Source organism: Schistocerca nitens, chromosome 3, assembly GCF_023898315.1.
Source record: "Schistocerca nitens isolate TAMUIC-IGC-003100 chromosome 3, iqSchNite1.1, whole genome shotgun sequence".
NCBI classification, from domain to species: domain Eukaryota; kingdom Metazoa; phylum Arthropoda; class Insecta; order Orthoptera; family Acrididae; genus Schistocerca; species Schistocerca nitens.
The window spans coordinates 207573891-207590162 of record NC_064616.1 but is presented as its reverse complement, the minus strand read 5'-3'; the positions used below and the strand labels follow the sequence as shown (position 1 = coordinate 207590162).

The 16272-nt window shown below is 46.0% G+C and overlaps 1 protein-coding gene across 1 annotated transcript in view; it reads left to right on the top strand.

Moving 5' to 3' along the window:
- The window catches only part of LOC126248159 (uncharacterized), a 281623-nt gene that overhangs the window by 222434 nt on the left and 42917 nt on the right, over positions 1-16272 (top strand). The window contains exon 3 of the mRNA XM_049948904.1: positions 7877-8109. Within this exon, the coding sequence (XP_049804861.1) occupies positions 7877-8109 (233 nt within the window). The remainder of the gene's footprint in view (positions 1-7876; positions 8110-16272) is intronic.

The following is a 16272-nucleotide window of genomic DNA, read 5'->3' as shown; positions in this document are numbered from 1 at the left end:
CGAGTATAATGACTTTTCTGGAGACTAGAAATATACTCTGTAGGAATCAGCATGTGTTTCGAAAAAGACGGTCGTGCGAAACCCAGCTCGCGCTATTCGTCCACGAGACTCAGAGGGCCATAGACACGGGTTCACAGGTAGATGCTGTGTATCTTGACTTCCGCAAGGCGTTCGATACAGTTCCCCACAGTCGTTTAATGAACAAAGTAAGAGCATATGGACTATCAGACCAATTGTGTGATTGGATTGATGGGTTCCTAGATAACAGAACGCAGCATGTCATTCTCAATGGAGAGAAGTCTTCCGAAGTAAGAGTGATTTCAGGTGTGCCGCAGGGGAGTGTCGTAGGACCGTTGCTATTCACAATATACATAAATGACCTTGTGGATGACATCGGTAGTTCACTGAGGCTTTTTGCAAATGATGCTGTGGTATATCGAGAGGTTGTAACAATGGTAAATTGTACTGAAATGCAGGAGGATCTGCAGCGAATTGACGCATGGTGCAGGGAATGGCAATTGAATCTCAATGTAGAAAAGTGTTATGTTTTGCGAATACATAGAAAGATAGATCCCATATCATTTAGCTAGAAAATAGCAGGTCAGCAACTGGAAGCAGTTAATTCCATAAATTATCTGGGAGTACGCATTATGAGTGATTTAGAATGGAATGATCATATAAAGTTGATCGTCGGTAAAGCAGATGCCAGACTGAGATTCATTGGAAGAATCCTAAGGAAATGTAATCCGAAAACAAAGGAAGTAGGTTACAGTACGCTTGTTCGCCCACTGCTTGAATACTGCTCACCAGTGTGGGATCCGTACCAGATAGGGTTGATAGAAGAGATAGAGAAGATCCAACGGACAGCAGCGCGCTTCGTTGCAGGATCATTTAGTAATTGCGAAAGCGTTACGGAGATGATAGATAAACTCCAGTGGAAGACTCTGCAGGAGAGACGCTTAGTAGCTCGGTACGGGCTTTTGTTAAAGTTTCGAGAACATACCTTCACCGAAGAGTCAAGCAGTATATTGCCCCCTCCTACGCATATCTCGCGAAGATACCATGATGATAAAATCAGAGATATTAGAGCCCACACAGAAGCATACCGACAATCCTTTCCACGAACAATACGAGACTGGAATAGAAGGGAGAACCGATAGAGGTACTCAAGGTACCCTCCGCCACACACCGTCAGGTGGCTTGCGGAGTATGGATGTAGATGTAGAGATGTAGACAATGGTCTGCCTTTTGCTGTTTGTGCCAAAATGTCTTCGTAGCCAGCGGTTCTTGCGAGCAGAGATGAACAACGGAGGCAGCCGATTAAGTGTGTATTGTGGGCGATCAAACACTTCCCACCGAAAACGCTGTAGGAGCGTCTTCATTGCCCCTGCAGAAACCGGTTCAAAATTGCTTTGAAGAAATAAATGCATGACATTTATGTTATGTGGGCTGCATAGCTTCAGGCGAAATCCCTAATGAGATCCACATAATTGGCAGGAGACACTGTTGTGTTAAACATTTCTACGTGATCAATTTGCGCTCTGGACGGAAGAGCGAATGAAGCGATCGACAGGTAGACTAAAAACAATGCCGAACACATCCGTGCAGTTCCATCGGATTTTCACAGTGGTTTCCATTTCGCGCCTAATCGGATCTTACTTTCCGAATATGCCTCGTACATTAGTAGCTAATTTTGCAATTACACTACTGGCCATTAAAATTGCTACACCAAGAAGAAATGCAGATGATAAACGGGTGTTCATTGGACAATTATATTATACTAGAACTGACATGTGATTACATTTTCACGCAATTTGGGTGCATAGATCCTGAGAAATGGTTCAAATGGCTCTGAGCACTATGGGACTTAACATCTATGGTCATCAGTCCCCTAGAACTTAGAACTACTTAAACCTAAGGACAGCACACAACACCCAGCCATCACGAGGCAGAGAAAATCCCTGACCCCGCCGGGAATCGAATCCGGAAACCCGGGCGTGGGAAGCGAGAACGCTACCGCACGACCACGAGATGCGGGCCCCCTGAGAAATCAGTACCCAGAACAACCACCTCTCGCCGTAATAACGGCCTTGATACGCCTGGGCAGTGAGTCAAACAGAGCTTGTATGGCGTGTACAGGTACAGCTGCCCATGCTGCTTCAACACGATACCACAGTTCACTTGCGTATCGTGATGAGCCAGTTGCTCGGCCGCCATTGACCAGATGTTTTCAATTGGTGAGACATTTGGAGAACGTGCTGGCCAGACCAAGCAGTCGAACATTTTCTGTATCCAGAAAGGCCCGTACATAACCTGAAATATGTGGTCGTGCGTTATCCTGCTGAAATGAAGGGTTTCGCAGGGATCGAATGATGGGTAGCGCCACGGGTCGTAACACATCTGAAATGTAACGCCCACTGTTCAAAGTGCCATCAATTCGAACAAGAGGTGACCGAGACGTGTAACCAATGGCACCCCATACCACCACGCCGGGTGATACGCCAGTATGACGATGACGAATAAACGCTTCCAATGTTCACCGCGATGTCGCCAAACACGGATGCGACCATCATGATGCTGTAAACATAACCTGGATTCATCCGAAAAAATGACGTTTTGCCATTCGTGTACCCAGGTTCGTTGTTGAGTACACCATCGCAGGCGCTCCTGTCTGTGATGCAGCGTCAAGGGTAACCGCAGCCATGGTCTCCGAGCTGATAGTCCATGCTGCTGCAAACGTCGTCGGACTGTTCGTGCAGATGGTTGTTGTCTTGCAAACGTCCCCATCTGTTGACTCAGGGAACGAGACGTGGCTGCACGATCCGTTACAGCCATGCGGCTAAGATGCCTGTCATCTCGACTGTTAGTGATACGAGGCCGTTGGGATCCAGCACGGCGTTCCGTATTACCTTCCTGAACCCACCGAATCCATATTTTGCTAACAGTCATTGGATCTCGACCAACGCGAGCAGCAATGTCGCGATACGATAAACCGCAATCGCGATAGGCTACAATCCGACCTTTATCAAAGTCGGAAACGTGATGGTACGCATTTCTCCTCCTTACATGAGGCATCACAACAACGTTTCACCAGTCAACGCCGGTCAACTGCTGCTTGTGTATGAGAAATCGGTTGGAAACTTTCCTCATTTCAGCACGTAGTAGGTGTCGCCACCGGCGCCAACGTTTGTGAATGCTCTGAAAAGCTAATCATTTGCATATCACAGCATCTTCTTCCTGTCGGTTATATTTCGCGTCTGTACGCACGTCATCTTCGTGGTGTAGCAATTTTAATGGCCAGTAGTGTAATTTTGTTCCATAAAAAAATGGTTCAAATGGCTCTGAGTACTATGGGACTTAACATCTGAGGTCATCAGTCCCCTAGAACTTAGAACTACTTAAACGTAACTAACCTAAGGACATCACACACATCCATGCCCGAGGCATGATTTGAACCTGTGACCGTAGCGGTCACGCGGTTCCTGACTGAAGGGCCTAGAACCGCTCGGCCACACCGGCCGGCGGTTCCATAAATAAACTGACAATTTTACACAGTACTGTGGTTATTCACAAATGAAAATAACGTGAATACCTCCTCCGACTTCCACTCGGACTCCGACAAAGCGGTTGACTCGGAGTTCAATTTTGATAAAACAACCTGCTATAGTGAGAGCAAGTAAGAAGGCATGTACGCGGTGTGTTCTGCACAGAGTGAGTCGGATAATACTTTGCGGCCTTGATACTGTGATGTCTGTTCTTGTCTCACGTTTTATGCTCCAGGCGTCGTCTGTCCTGCGTAACTGGAAAAGGTGGGGTGGGCGCCACATTAGCCAGTGTTTCTGTATGTGACTCTCCTGAGAAGTTTTTATACCCTCAAAAAAAGCTCCACTATTAATCGCTGCTAAACGTTTTATGTGCATCCCAAAGCGTACCCTACTATAGACAATCGCAGTAGAGTGCCCCAATTAGATTTGAAGTTACTGTATGCTGATCGACAGGAAAGATATAAAATGGAGACGCGCAACAGTAAAAAAAACATTCTTAAAAGCTGGGATTTGTTAACATCAAATACAAATGTAAATCAATGTGTCGAGATGACGTAGTGGTAAGTGCATCTGCTTAGTAAGCAGGAGACCTGGGTTTGAATCCTGGTCCGACATAAATTTTCAACTTGCCCCACTGAAATACCACTGGCAGCCAATGTCTTTAATTCATTTGCGTCTCGATTCATGGTGGCAGCAGGATCAAACTGGGGTCTGTCGATACTTTCAGTGGAGACGCACAACAAACTCCAACTCTTACGGGAATCGGCGAGATGCCGTGGATAATGAGGCTAGTGAGCAGGGGCGCTACATCAGTAGTGTGTGGTACATCAGTAGAGAATTTCGGTGTGAAGGGAGGCGTGCTAAATAGTCCGTGCGGTTGTGACGACCACTGCGTCCGGATTGCGTAGTGTTCAGCGCGTCTGCCTAGTAAGCAGCAGACCCGGTTTCGAATCCTGATGCGGAACAAATTTTCAACTTGTCTCATTGAAATGAACCGATGCCCACTGGCAGCTAATGTCTTTAATTCCTTTGTGCTTTCATTCAGTGTGGCTGTAGGATCAAAATGGTTTCTGTTCTTTCGTACATATCAGAAACTGCGGACGCGACACGTATACAAATGCAAATGTTAGGAAGTCTTCCGTGAACGTATTTGCCTGGAATGTAGCCTTTTACAAAAACTGGCTCTGAGCACTATGGGACTTAACATCTGTGGTCATCAGTCCCCTAGAACTTAGAACTACTTAAACCTAACTAACCTAAGGACAGCACACAACACCCAGCCATCACGAGGCAGAGAAAATCCCTGACCCCGCCGGGAATCGAACCCGGGAACCCGGGCGTGGGAAGCGAGAACGCTACCGCACGACCACGAGATGCGGGCTGAAGTGTATAAATTGTAGAGAGAAACGGAGGTCGGAATACGGGGTTATCCGTAAGTACCTCCAGGGGCTCAGAAGACGGCTACGCAACTCCTGAAAGAAGTACAGAAAATAGACAGGTATCGGTGGACAGGGTTTTTAGCTTGCATTGCAGGTGCTCGATAGGGCCACCGTTTGCACAGCGGGCGGAGGTACACATTCGCGCAATTCGTCGGACCGGTGACAACGGCCCGCTTTGAAAATCTGTTCGCCAGGTTGCGTATCTACAGGCGCCAACTAATTGGATGCGACAGTATCGAGCGGACGATTTGTCTACACATTCCGACACGCTCGCCCCGTAGTGACGTTTTCTGCAACTAAGCTATTTTACTTATTACGAATCTAAACTCGTAGAGATGCCGTATCCACCGATACGTGTTTTTTCTCTGTATGTGTCGTTGTTTTCGTGCAGTCGTCTCCGAAAATTCTAGAGGTGGACGTAGGTTGCTATTATATCTCTATGCTCGTCAAATATGTAAAGTCCAGGAATCCACGTACTCGGTTCGCTAGACACACAATTCAAACAAATCGATATAATGGGTTATATTACAAAAAAGTAAATGACAATACTTAACTTTGACAATTACACAGATATGTCGCAAGCAAAGGGCGACATACAAAATAAGCAATCTACAGTATAACAACTCCCAAGTCTAGAGTGTACAAGCGTAGTAACGAAAAGTTCTACTGTCACCTCCGTATAACATGTTAGTTTTTGAATCAAGAGTCACAGGATGCGGGCTGTGATGTTATCCATGCGTCTGGGTAAGATTACTCATTAACATGGTCCATCAGGAGATAGAAAGTGGACGAAAGCGATCGAAGGCTAGCGGTTGTAAGGGCAGAGGAAAAAAAGTGCCAAGGCAAGCGCCAAGGCAAAAAAACCTCTGCGACAGTAGGACGGGTAGTAAGGGCAGTAGCGGCTTGCTATCTGCGACAGTGCATGCAAGGTGTGGTTATGTTAGTGGGAGGTATCGTGCATCGTTACCTTTGTCGTTGCTGGAGCTCGTTGCAGGGCTTGCTGCAGTTGCTGCGTCCCTGCAACAGTTCAAGGTCGTTGTACATTAGTGGGCGATCGGTCATAGATCGGCTCACAGACGGTGTAGGGGGTTTGTGTGGCTGGTTTGCGTGCTGTGTACAGTACGGTTTCCCTGCGGTTGCCTGTTTTTCGGCGGGTCGAGCATCTGGGATTATCAGTAGTAGCTGTGTTGCAGGGGCTCTCCAGTACTGTGTGGGGCGTCGCCAGGCGGTTGCGGCACTTAAGTCTTCTTCACATAGGGGCTGCTGTTGACGCGTTGTCGTCCTGGAGAGGGGCAGGTCAGCGTGCGATTGCCTGACGTCTTCTCACAGCCATCTCTTCCCCCGACTGGCGTGCCGGCACTTGACTGTACGCCGTAATAGTTGCAGTACATCTACATCTACACTCCGCAAGCCACCCAACGGTGTGTGGTGGAGGGCACTTTACGTGTCACTGTCATTACCTCCCTTTCCTGTTCCAGTCGCGTATGGTTCGCGGGAAGAACGACTGTCTGAAAGCCTCCGTGCGCGCTCGAATCTCTCTACTTTTACATTCGTGATCTACTCGGGAGGTATAAGTAGGGGTAAACAATATATTCGATACCTCATCCAGAAACGCACCCTCTCGAAACCTCGACACCAAGCTACACCGCGATGCAGAGCGCCTCTCTTGCAGAGTCTGCCACTTGAGTTTGCTAAACATCTCAGTAACGCTATCACGTTTACCAAATAACCCTGTTACGAAACGCGCCGCTCTTCTTTGGATCTTCTCTATCTCCTCTGTCAACCCGACCTGGTACGGATCCCACACTGATGAGCAATACTCAAGTATAGGTCGAACGAGTGTTTTGTAAGCCACCTACTTTGTTGATGTATTACATTTTCTAAGAATTCTCCCAATGAATCTCAACCTGGCACCCGCCTTACCAACAATTAATTTTATATGATCATTCCACTCCAAATCGTTCCATACACATACTCCCAGATATTTTACAGAAGTAACTGCCACTAGTGTTTGTTCCGCTATCATATAATCATACAATAAAGGATCCTTCTTTCTATGTATTCGCAATACATTACATTTGTCTATGTTAAGGGTCAGTTGGCACTCCCTGCCCCAAGTGCCTATCCGCTGCAGATCTTCCTGCATTTCGCTGCAATTTTCTAATGCTGCAACTTTTCTGTATACTACAGCATCATCCACGAAAAGCCGCATGGAACTTCCGACACTATCTACTAGGTCACATATATATATTGTGAAAAGCAATGGTCACATAACACTCCCCTGTGGGACGCCAGAGGTTACTTTAAAATCTGTAGACGTCTCTCCATTGAGAACAACATGCTGTGTTTTGTTTGCTAAAAACTCTTCAATCCAGCCACACAGCTGGTCTGATATTCCGTGGGCTCTAAGGGAGCGCCATCTCGTAGTGCGGAGACGGACGAGCGCTGCGCCTGCGCTGTTGTGCTTAGCGGGCCGCGCTCTAGTGGGAAAGTTGTGTACGCGGTGACTATGCGGAACTATGTACACAACAGTTTCCAGAAATGACATGATACGCGAGCAAAAAACATGTTCTAAAATTCAACAACAGATCGATGTCAGAGATATAGGTCTATAGTTATGCGCATCTGCTCGACGACCCTTCTTGAAGACTGGGACTACCTGTGCTCTTTTCCAATCATTCGGAACCTTCCGTTCCTCTAGAGACTTTCGGTACACGACTGTTAGAAGGGGGGCAAGTTCTTTCGCGTACTCTGTGTAGAATCGAATTGGTATCCTGTCAGGTCCAGTGGACTTTCGTCTGTTGAGTGGTTTCAGTTGCTTTTCTATTCCTTGGACACTTATTTCGATGTGGTTACGAAGAGACGTGCATAGTGTGTGTATGTGGTGCCCAGGTGAGCGCGACGCCGCCCAGCCCCCCGCCGGTGGCGGAGTTTCCGGAGGAGGACGACTACGACGTGGAAGCGTTCCGGCCCGGCCGGCCGGCCACGCCCGCCGCGTCGCAGCCCTCGCCGCCCCCGCCGCCGCCGCCCACCCTCGCGCTGAATGACGCCGACGAGCCGTCGGCGACGCGACGCCCGGCCTTCCGGCCAGTGGCCGCTCCGGAACCTCCCCGGCCCGCCTTCAGGTAAACACCGGCTGCCGTACAAATGGCTCTGAGCACTATGGGACTTAACATCTCAGGTCATCAGTCCCCTAGAACTTAGAACTACTTAAAACTAACTAGCCTAAGGACATCACACACATCCATTCCCGAGGCAGGATTCGAACCTGTGGCCGTAGCCGTCGCGCGGTTCTAGACTGAAGCGCCCAGCATCGCTCGGCCACCAGCGGCCGGCGAGGCGCTACAGTCTGGAACCGCGCGCCCGCTTCGGACGCAGGTTCGAATACTGCCTCGGGCATGGATGTGTGTCATGTCCTTAGGTTAGTTAGGTTCAAGTAGTTCAAAGTTCTAGGGGACTGATGACCTCAGCAGTTGAGTCCAATACTGCTCAGAGCCATTTGAACCAACCTAACTTCTCAGGTCATCAGTCCCCTAGAACGTAGAAGTACTTAAACCTAACTAACCTAAGGACATCACACACATCCATGCCCGAGGCAGGATTCGAACCTGCAAACGTAGTGGTCGCGCGGTTCCAGACTGTAGCGCCTAGAACCACTCGGCCACCCCGGCCGGCCCGGCTGCCGTTTACTTTGTTCTACTCTCGCGGTGAACGGCACGTGCACCACTTTTTCCGGCTCCGAGGTGCAAGTGCTTTCCAATCCATATTGTAACCCTGTGCTACTAACAGCAGTGTATACAATGAAGAGTCGTGCAGATGACTCCTCAAATACACTACTGGCCATTAAAATTGCTACACCACCAAGATGTGCTCCAGACGCGAAATTTAAGCGACAGGAAGAAGATGCTGTGATGTGCAAATTATTAGCTTTTCAGAGCATTCACACAAGGTGGCGCCGGTGGCGACACCTACAACGTGCTGACATGAGGAATGTTTCCAACAGATTTCTCATACACAAACAGCGGTTGACCGGCGCGGCATTGCCTGGTGAAACGTTGTTGTGATGCCTCGTGTAAGGAGGAGAAATGCCTAACATAACATTTCCAATAGGTTTGTTTATAAATAAATAAATCTTCTGCTACCAGTCACGATTTTTCTTTATTTTACTATTCGCACGACGCGTTTCGAGAAATAATTCCCATTTTCAAGTGCATTTTTTTTATTTTTTTTAATGTGTGTTACGCCATCTCTTTTGATGTTGTCAGTGTGTGTGAATCTGCTTCATTTTGTTGACTTTGACTGTAATACATAAGAAACGCGATTTTTAGCTGGGTATCAATTCTTTCTGTGAGGTTAGTGGCTAAAGTTTGAGAACAATTTGTACTTACAGTTTTCTAATGGTCCATTTGTGTAGAGTCTCACACACACTTAACATCACACACAACTTGTACACTTTACACATCGAAAATATCTTATATAAACAAAATAGTTACATAGATCTTCTTACAGGTAGTTCACAGAGATAACATTATAGGTCTTCCACAGATTATGATATGCTTTTGTACTGAGGTTATTTGTCATAACAATTTGGCTAATGAATTACTTATATTGATTTTACAATTGTGCTTATTTCTATGTTTTACTATTTTTATTTAAGTACACTCCTGAAAATTGAAATAAGAACACCGTGAATTCATTGTCCCAGGAAGGGGAAACTTTATTGACACATTCCTGGGGTCAGATACATCACATGATCACACTGACAGAACCACAGGCACATAGACACAGGCAACAGAGCATCCACAATGTCGGCACTAGTACAGTGTATATCCACCTTTCGCAGCAATGCAGGCTGCTATTCTCCCATGGAGACGATCGTAGAGATGCTGGATGTAGTCCTGTGGAACGGCTTGCCATGCCATTTACACCTGGCGCCTCAGTTGGACCAGCGTTCGTGCCGGACGTGCAGACCGCGTGAGACGACGCTTCATCCAGTCCCAAACATGCTCAATGGGGGACAGATCCGGAGATCTTGCTGGCCAGGGTAGTTGACTTACACCTTCTAGAGCACGTTGGGTGGCACGGGATACATGCGGACGTGCATTGTCCTGTTGGAACAGCAAGTTCCCTTGCCGGTCTAGGAATGGTAGAACGATGGGTTCGATGACGGTTTGGATGTACCGTGCACTATTCAGTGTCCCCTCGACGATCACCAGTGGTGTACGGCCAGTGTAGGAGATCGCTCCCCACACCATGATGCCGGGTGTTGGCCCTGTGTGCCTCGGTCGTATGCAGTCCTGATTGTCGCGCTCACCTGCACGGCGCCAAACACGCATACGACCATCATTGGCACCAAGGCAGAAGCGACTCTCATCGCTGAAGACGACACGTGTCCATTCGTCCCTCCATTCACGCCTGTCGCGACACCACTGGAGGCGGGCTGCACGATGTTGGGGCGTGAGCGGAAGACGGCCTAACGGTGTGCGGGACCGTAGCCCAGCTTCATGGAGACGGTTGCGAATGGTCCTCGCCGATACCCCAGGAGCAACAGTGTCCCTAATTTGCTGGGAAGTGGCGGTGCGGTCCCCTACGGCACTGCGTAGGATCCTACGGTCTTGGCGTGCATCCGTGCGTCGCTGCGGTCCGGTCCCAGGTCGACGGGCACGTGCACCTTCCGCCGACCACTGGCGACAACATCGATGTACTGTGGAGACCTCACGCCCCACGTGTTGAGCAATTCGGCGGTACGTCCACCCGGCCTCCCGCATGCCCACTATACGCCCTCGCTCAAAGTCCGTCAACTGCACATACGGTTCACGTCCACGCTGTCGCGGCATGCTACCAGTGTTAAAGACTGCGATGGAGCTCCGTATGCCACGGCAAACTGGCTGACACTGACGGCGGCGGTGCACAAATGCTGCGCAGCTAGCGCCATTCGACGGCCAACACCGCGGTTCCTGGTGTGTCCGCTGTGCCGTGCGTGTGATCATTGCTTGTACAGCCCTCTCGCAGTGTCCGGAGCAAGTATGGTGGGTCTGACACACCGGTGTCAATGTGTTCTTTTTTCCATTTCCAGGAGTGTATATTATCGAAACATCTGAAGAAATTCTGTGCATGTAAGTATATATGTAAACCTGTATGTATGTTCCACATCTCCTCCTAAACAACTGGACCGATTTCAACAAAACTTGGTATACATGTCACTTAATGACTGGAAAGAACTTGTGCTTGTTAGATACAATATACGTCCTAGGGAGAGATCCTAGATTAAGTCCCAGATAGTTTCATTATTATAACCTCTAATAACTATTAATCGTAGCGTATTCTACGCTAGAGAGGGAAGAAACAATAGCATCTTATAGAGGGGTCACTGTTTCCCAGGGTTGTCTTAGCGCAGTGAATCTTGCGTAGAAGAGTTTCTGTATCGACGTTCCTTTAAGAAGATTACCAAACTCAGTTTTCTATTAAGATTCTAGTCTTGTTTTAGTACGACCCATAAAATTGGTTTCTTTGGTAAAATTCCACTTCTTTGAGTAACGTCACTTAGCTGTTCAGCAACAAAGCTACGTGCCAGCCATCTTAACAAAACATTCTTTTTCTTCAGCAAGTTAAGACAACCCCTTTTGGTGTACAGAACAGGAGCAGAAAAGTTATCCGCTGTAATGGTAAGGGCATTTATGAAATTCTAAAATGAAATTACATAGGAACGGCAACACACATTTTAACCTGCCGTTTAGGATGACAAACTTTGTAAGCATGAGTATTACCAGTGTTAAATTCCCAAGCTGTCAATTTGCAGTGACCTTCCATCACACGCGATACAGATGCAAACAAAGAGATCTATTGCATCTTTTTAATGTTAGTGACTTGACTCGAGACAAAAAACAGTTCCAGTACTCAAACAACTTTAAATAGGACTTAACAGCCACCAGTGTTACTGCTGTGACACTTAAACAATAAGTTAAGAGAGGTATCACGTTATGAGAGTAAAGAGCTGCTGGCAAACAGGACCCTGGACGTATTCTTAATATGACAGGCGTAATCAGTAGTGAACGTGTAATCATACCTGTCTCAGGAAAGTGTAATAAAACTATTGCTACTGGTTTTGTTACATGTAGCAACACAATTTTAGAAGCTTGATGTGATTTTTTCGGTGGGAGGTTGTGCCATCAGTAAATTGAGGTAAAAAGCATATGATCAATGCCTGCTGCAAAGACGTGCAGGAGGTGCATAAAATTAGGTTCAAATGGCTCTGAGTGCTATGGGACTTAACATCTGTGGCCATCAGTCCCTTACAACTTAGAACTACTTAAACCTAACTAACCTAAGAACATCACACACATCCATGCCCGAGGCAGGATTCGAACCTGCGACCGTAGCAGTCGCGCGGTTCCGGACTGAGCGCCTAAAACCGCGAGACCACAGCGGCCGGCATAAAATTAGGAAATTCATTGATGTACTCTCATGCCTCTGATACGGTTTATATTATCGCTGATAAACGTTGGAATAACCCCACGGCGACCATAACAATTGTGGGTATTCTACCACAACAGTATGCTGGAGAACGCGATTTTTAGTATAAACCTCTGTCAGAAAATGTAAAGAGATTCCAATTGTATGTAAAGACACAATCAATACTCTCACCGCACGATAAAAATGGTAATGTTGTGAATGACAGTGCCACTAAAGCAGAGTTACTAAACAGAATTTTCCGTAACTTCTTCACCGCAGAAAACTAAGTATACATTCCTGAATTTGATTCAAGAATAACTACCAACATGAGCAACTTAGAAATAGATATCCTCGGTGCATCGAAACAGCTTAAATCACTTAATAAAGCCAAGGCCTCCAGTCCAGATTGTATACCAGTCAGGTTCCTTTCAGAGTATGCTGATACAATAGCTCCATACTTAGGAATCATATACAACCACTCACCCGAAGAAAGTTCCGAACCTAAAGATTGGTAAGTTGCACATGTCACACCAATATCCAAGAGGACATGAGAGTAATCGCCTGAATTACAGACCCATATCGCTAACGTCGATTTGCGGCACGATTCGGGAACATATACTGCGTTTGGACATTACAGGTTACCTCGAAGAAAATGGTTTATCGACAAACAGCCAACACAGATTTAGAAAACATAGTTCTCGTGAAACTCAACTAGCTCTATTCTCACGAAGTGATGTGTACTATCGACAGGGTATGTGGTAGTAGTAGTAGTAGTAGTAGTAGTAGTAGTAGCTTTATTCATCCGTAGATATCTTTTTATAAGGATATAGGACATGTCAAAGTATTTACAAATTTAGATCAATTTAAAATAAGCTAATTCGTACACACATATACGAGGCCTGTTCAGAAAGTAAGCTCCGATTGATTGCCAAATTGAAACCACAGTGAACATCAGAAATGTTTTACTTGTAACAATTAGCTACACCTTTCAGCTACTTCTCTACGTAGTCGCCGTTCTGACTTAGACTTTTGTCATAGCGTTGTACCAACTTTTCAATAGCCTCATCATAGAAGGCAGCCGCCAGTGCTTTCCGCCAATTCTCCACGCTGGCCTACACCTCGTTGTCTGTGTCAAAATGTTGTCTTCAAAGACAGCGGTTCATGTGACCAGAGATGAAACTCAGGGGGAGACAATTGCGGACTGTATTGTGGGTAATCTCACATTTCCATTTGAAAACGATGCAGGAGCATCTTCATTGCCCCTGCAGAATGCGGCTGAGAATTGTCTTGAAGAAGAAACAGCACGACAGTTATGTAATGTTAGCTGCATAGCTTCAGGCGAAATTTCTCACCAGGCCCTCGTACTTGGCGGCAGACACTATTTTCTAGACATCTTTACGCACTCACTGCGAGCTCAGAAATGAGAAGAGCGACGTGATGCTAACTGGGGTTATACTAGAGACACTACCCAACACATCTGTGCAAAGCTTTATCGGATTTTCATAGTCGTTTCCATTTCGCGACCGATCGGAGCTTACTTTCTGAACGCCCCTCGTATTTACAGACTTCTAGTTAGAGACAATCATTAGATTTACTCCTGGTATAAAATACTTTTTTTTACAAATAATGCCACACTGTTCACTCATATCTCACTATCAGTCACTGCACACACTATACACACATTGTTTCACAACACTTCACTCACTACACTCACACACGCGCGCGCGCGCGCGCGCGCGCGTGCGCGCGCACACACACACACACACACACACACACACACACACACTGGTGATCTCTGGGCCATTTCCAGTACTGCAACTTCCCATTTGCTATACTGAAAAACTGAGTCAGCATCCCTCCATAATGAGTGAGATGGTGAGCTCAGAATGAGGAAGAGGTGTTAGTATTGTGCTATGTATTGCTTGGCGGTAAGTATTTTTAGAAAGGAAAAACGAAGGAAAAAACATAAAGTGAAGGTGTTGTGTGGAATGTTGGTTATTTTATCATCATTATTATTATGATTATTATTATTATTTAGTTGTATAACATTTTTTATCAAACCCCTACTCTGTTTTATCTAAGTAATCCTTCAATGTATAAAATGTATTGCATAACACGTACTTTTTAGTTGCCTTTTTAAATAAGTGTATTTTTGAAATTTGATTCCTTGTTTTTAGATTTCCAGAAGGCTTTAGACATCCTTCCTCAGAAGCGACTTCTGATCTAATCGCGTGCCTACGGAGTATCCTCTCAGTTGTGCGACTGGATTCATGATTTTCTGTCAGAAAGTTCACAGTTCTTAGTAACTGACGAAAAGTCATCGATTATAACAGAAGTAATATCTGGTGTTCCCCAAGGAAGTATTCTAGGCCCTCTGCTGTTCCTGATCTACATAAACCATTTAGGAGACAACCTGAGCAGCCCTGTTCGATTGTTTGCAGATGATGCTGTTATTTACTGTCTTGTAAAGCCATCAGATGATCAAAACAAATTTTAAAACAATTTAGACAAGATATCTGTGTGGTGCCAAAAGTGGCAAGTGAATCTGAACAATGAAATGTGTGAAGCCAGCCAAATGAGTACTAAAAGAAATCCGCTAAAGGCTGGAAATTCAATAAAATACTTAGGAATTAGGATTACGAATAACTTAAATTGAAACGATCACATAGATTAAGTTGTTGGGAGAGCAAACCAAATACTGCGATTTATTGGCAGAATACATAGAGAATACAACAGGTCTACTAAAGAGACTGCTTACACTACTCCTATCCGCCCTCTTCTGGTGTATTGCTGTGGTGTGGGATCCGCATCAGATAGGGTTAACGGAGGACATCGGAAAAGTTCAAAGAAGGGCAACTCGTTTTGTATTATCACTAAATAGGGGATAGAGTGCCACGGACAGGATGCGTGAATTGTGGCGGCAATCATTAAATCAAAGGGCGATTTTAGTCGCGGCAGGATGTTCTCATGAAATTTCAATCACCAACTTTGTCCTCAGAGTGTGAAAATATTTTGTTGGCGCCACCTGCATAGGGAGGAAGAATCACCATCATAAAATAAGAGAAATCAGCTCACACACCGGAAGATTTAAGTGATGGTTTTTCCCTCGCGGCGTTCGGGAGTGGAACGGTAGAGAAATAGCTCGAAGGTGATTCATGAATCCTCTGCCAGGCATTTAATTATGAATTGGAGAGTAATGATGAATCTGTAGATGTAGAAATTGTAGACGAGGCTGATGTCGGATTCGCATTCGTCGGAATTAGCTCAAGGAGTGCCACTTACAATTCCTCATATAGCCAATTTTTCATTATTCTGGGACACGTAGCGGTGTGTTGTGTCTTGCTGTGTCGTAGCACTGGCTCTTTTTCATTTGTTTTTAATTTACCTGCTAACATGCGCTAATAAAGCGAATTTCGAACGAGGCTAATTAGGGGCCATTGTCTCGAATGAATACGTAAAATTCTGCTTTAAAATCATTTTGTTCGCAACGGGAAACAAAACGGAAGTCGCGTTCTTTGTCCGCGTTTGCCAGCAATGGTAAGAGAAATGTCCAACACACATGAGGTGTACGGAACGCCACCCATGCCTTATCTCTTGCTCGCCATGGAAGCTTCGTTTCCGTTGACACTTGGCGTTGCATTTGAGACATAATTAGAGGTACTGATTTAAAAAAAAAGTAACAAAACAGGTGATAAAATCCATTAGATGGGTCGTACGAGTAACACATTCTATCACTGATTGCTAAGTTATTGGAAAACGTCCGGACACTTTTGAGCGGATAGCGTATAGTGCTCCAGCTATGGGATAGTAATAGCGATTGATTTTTGGAAATATCC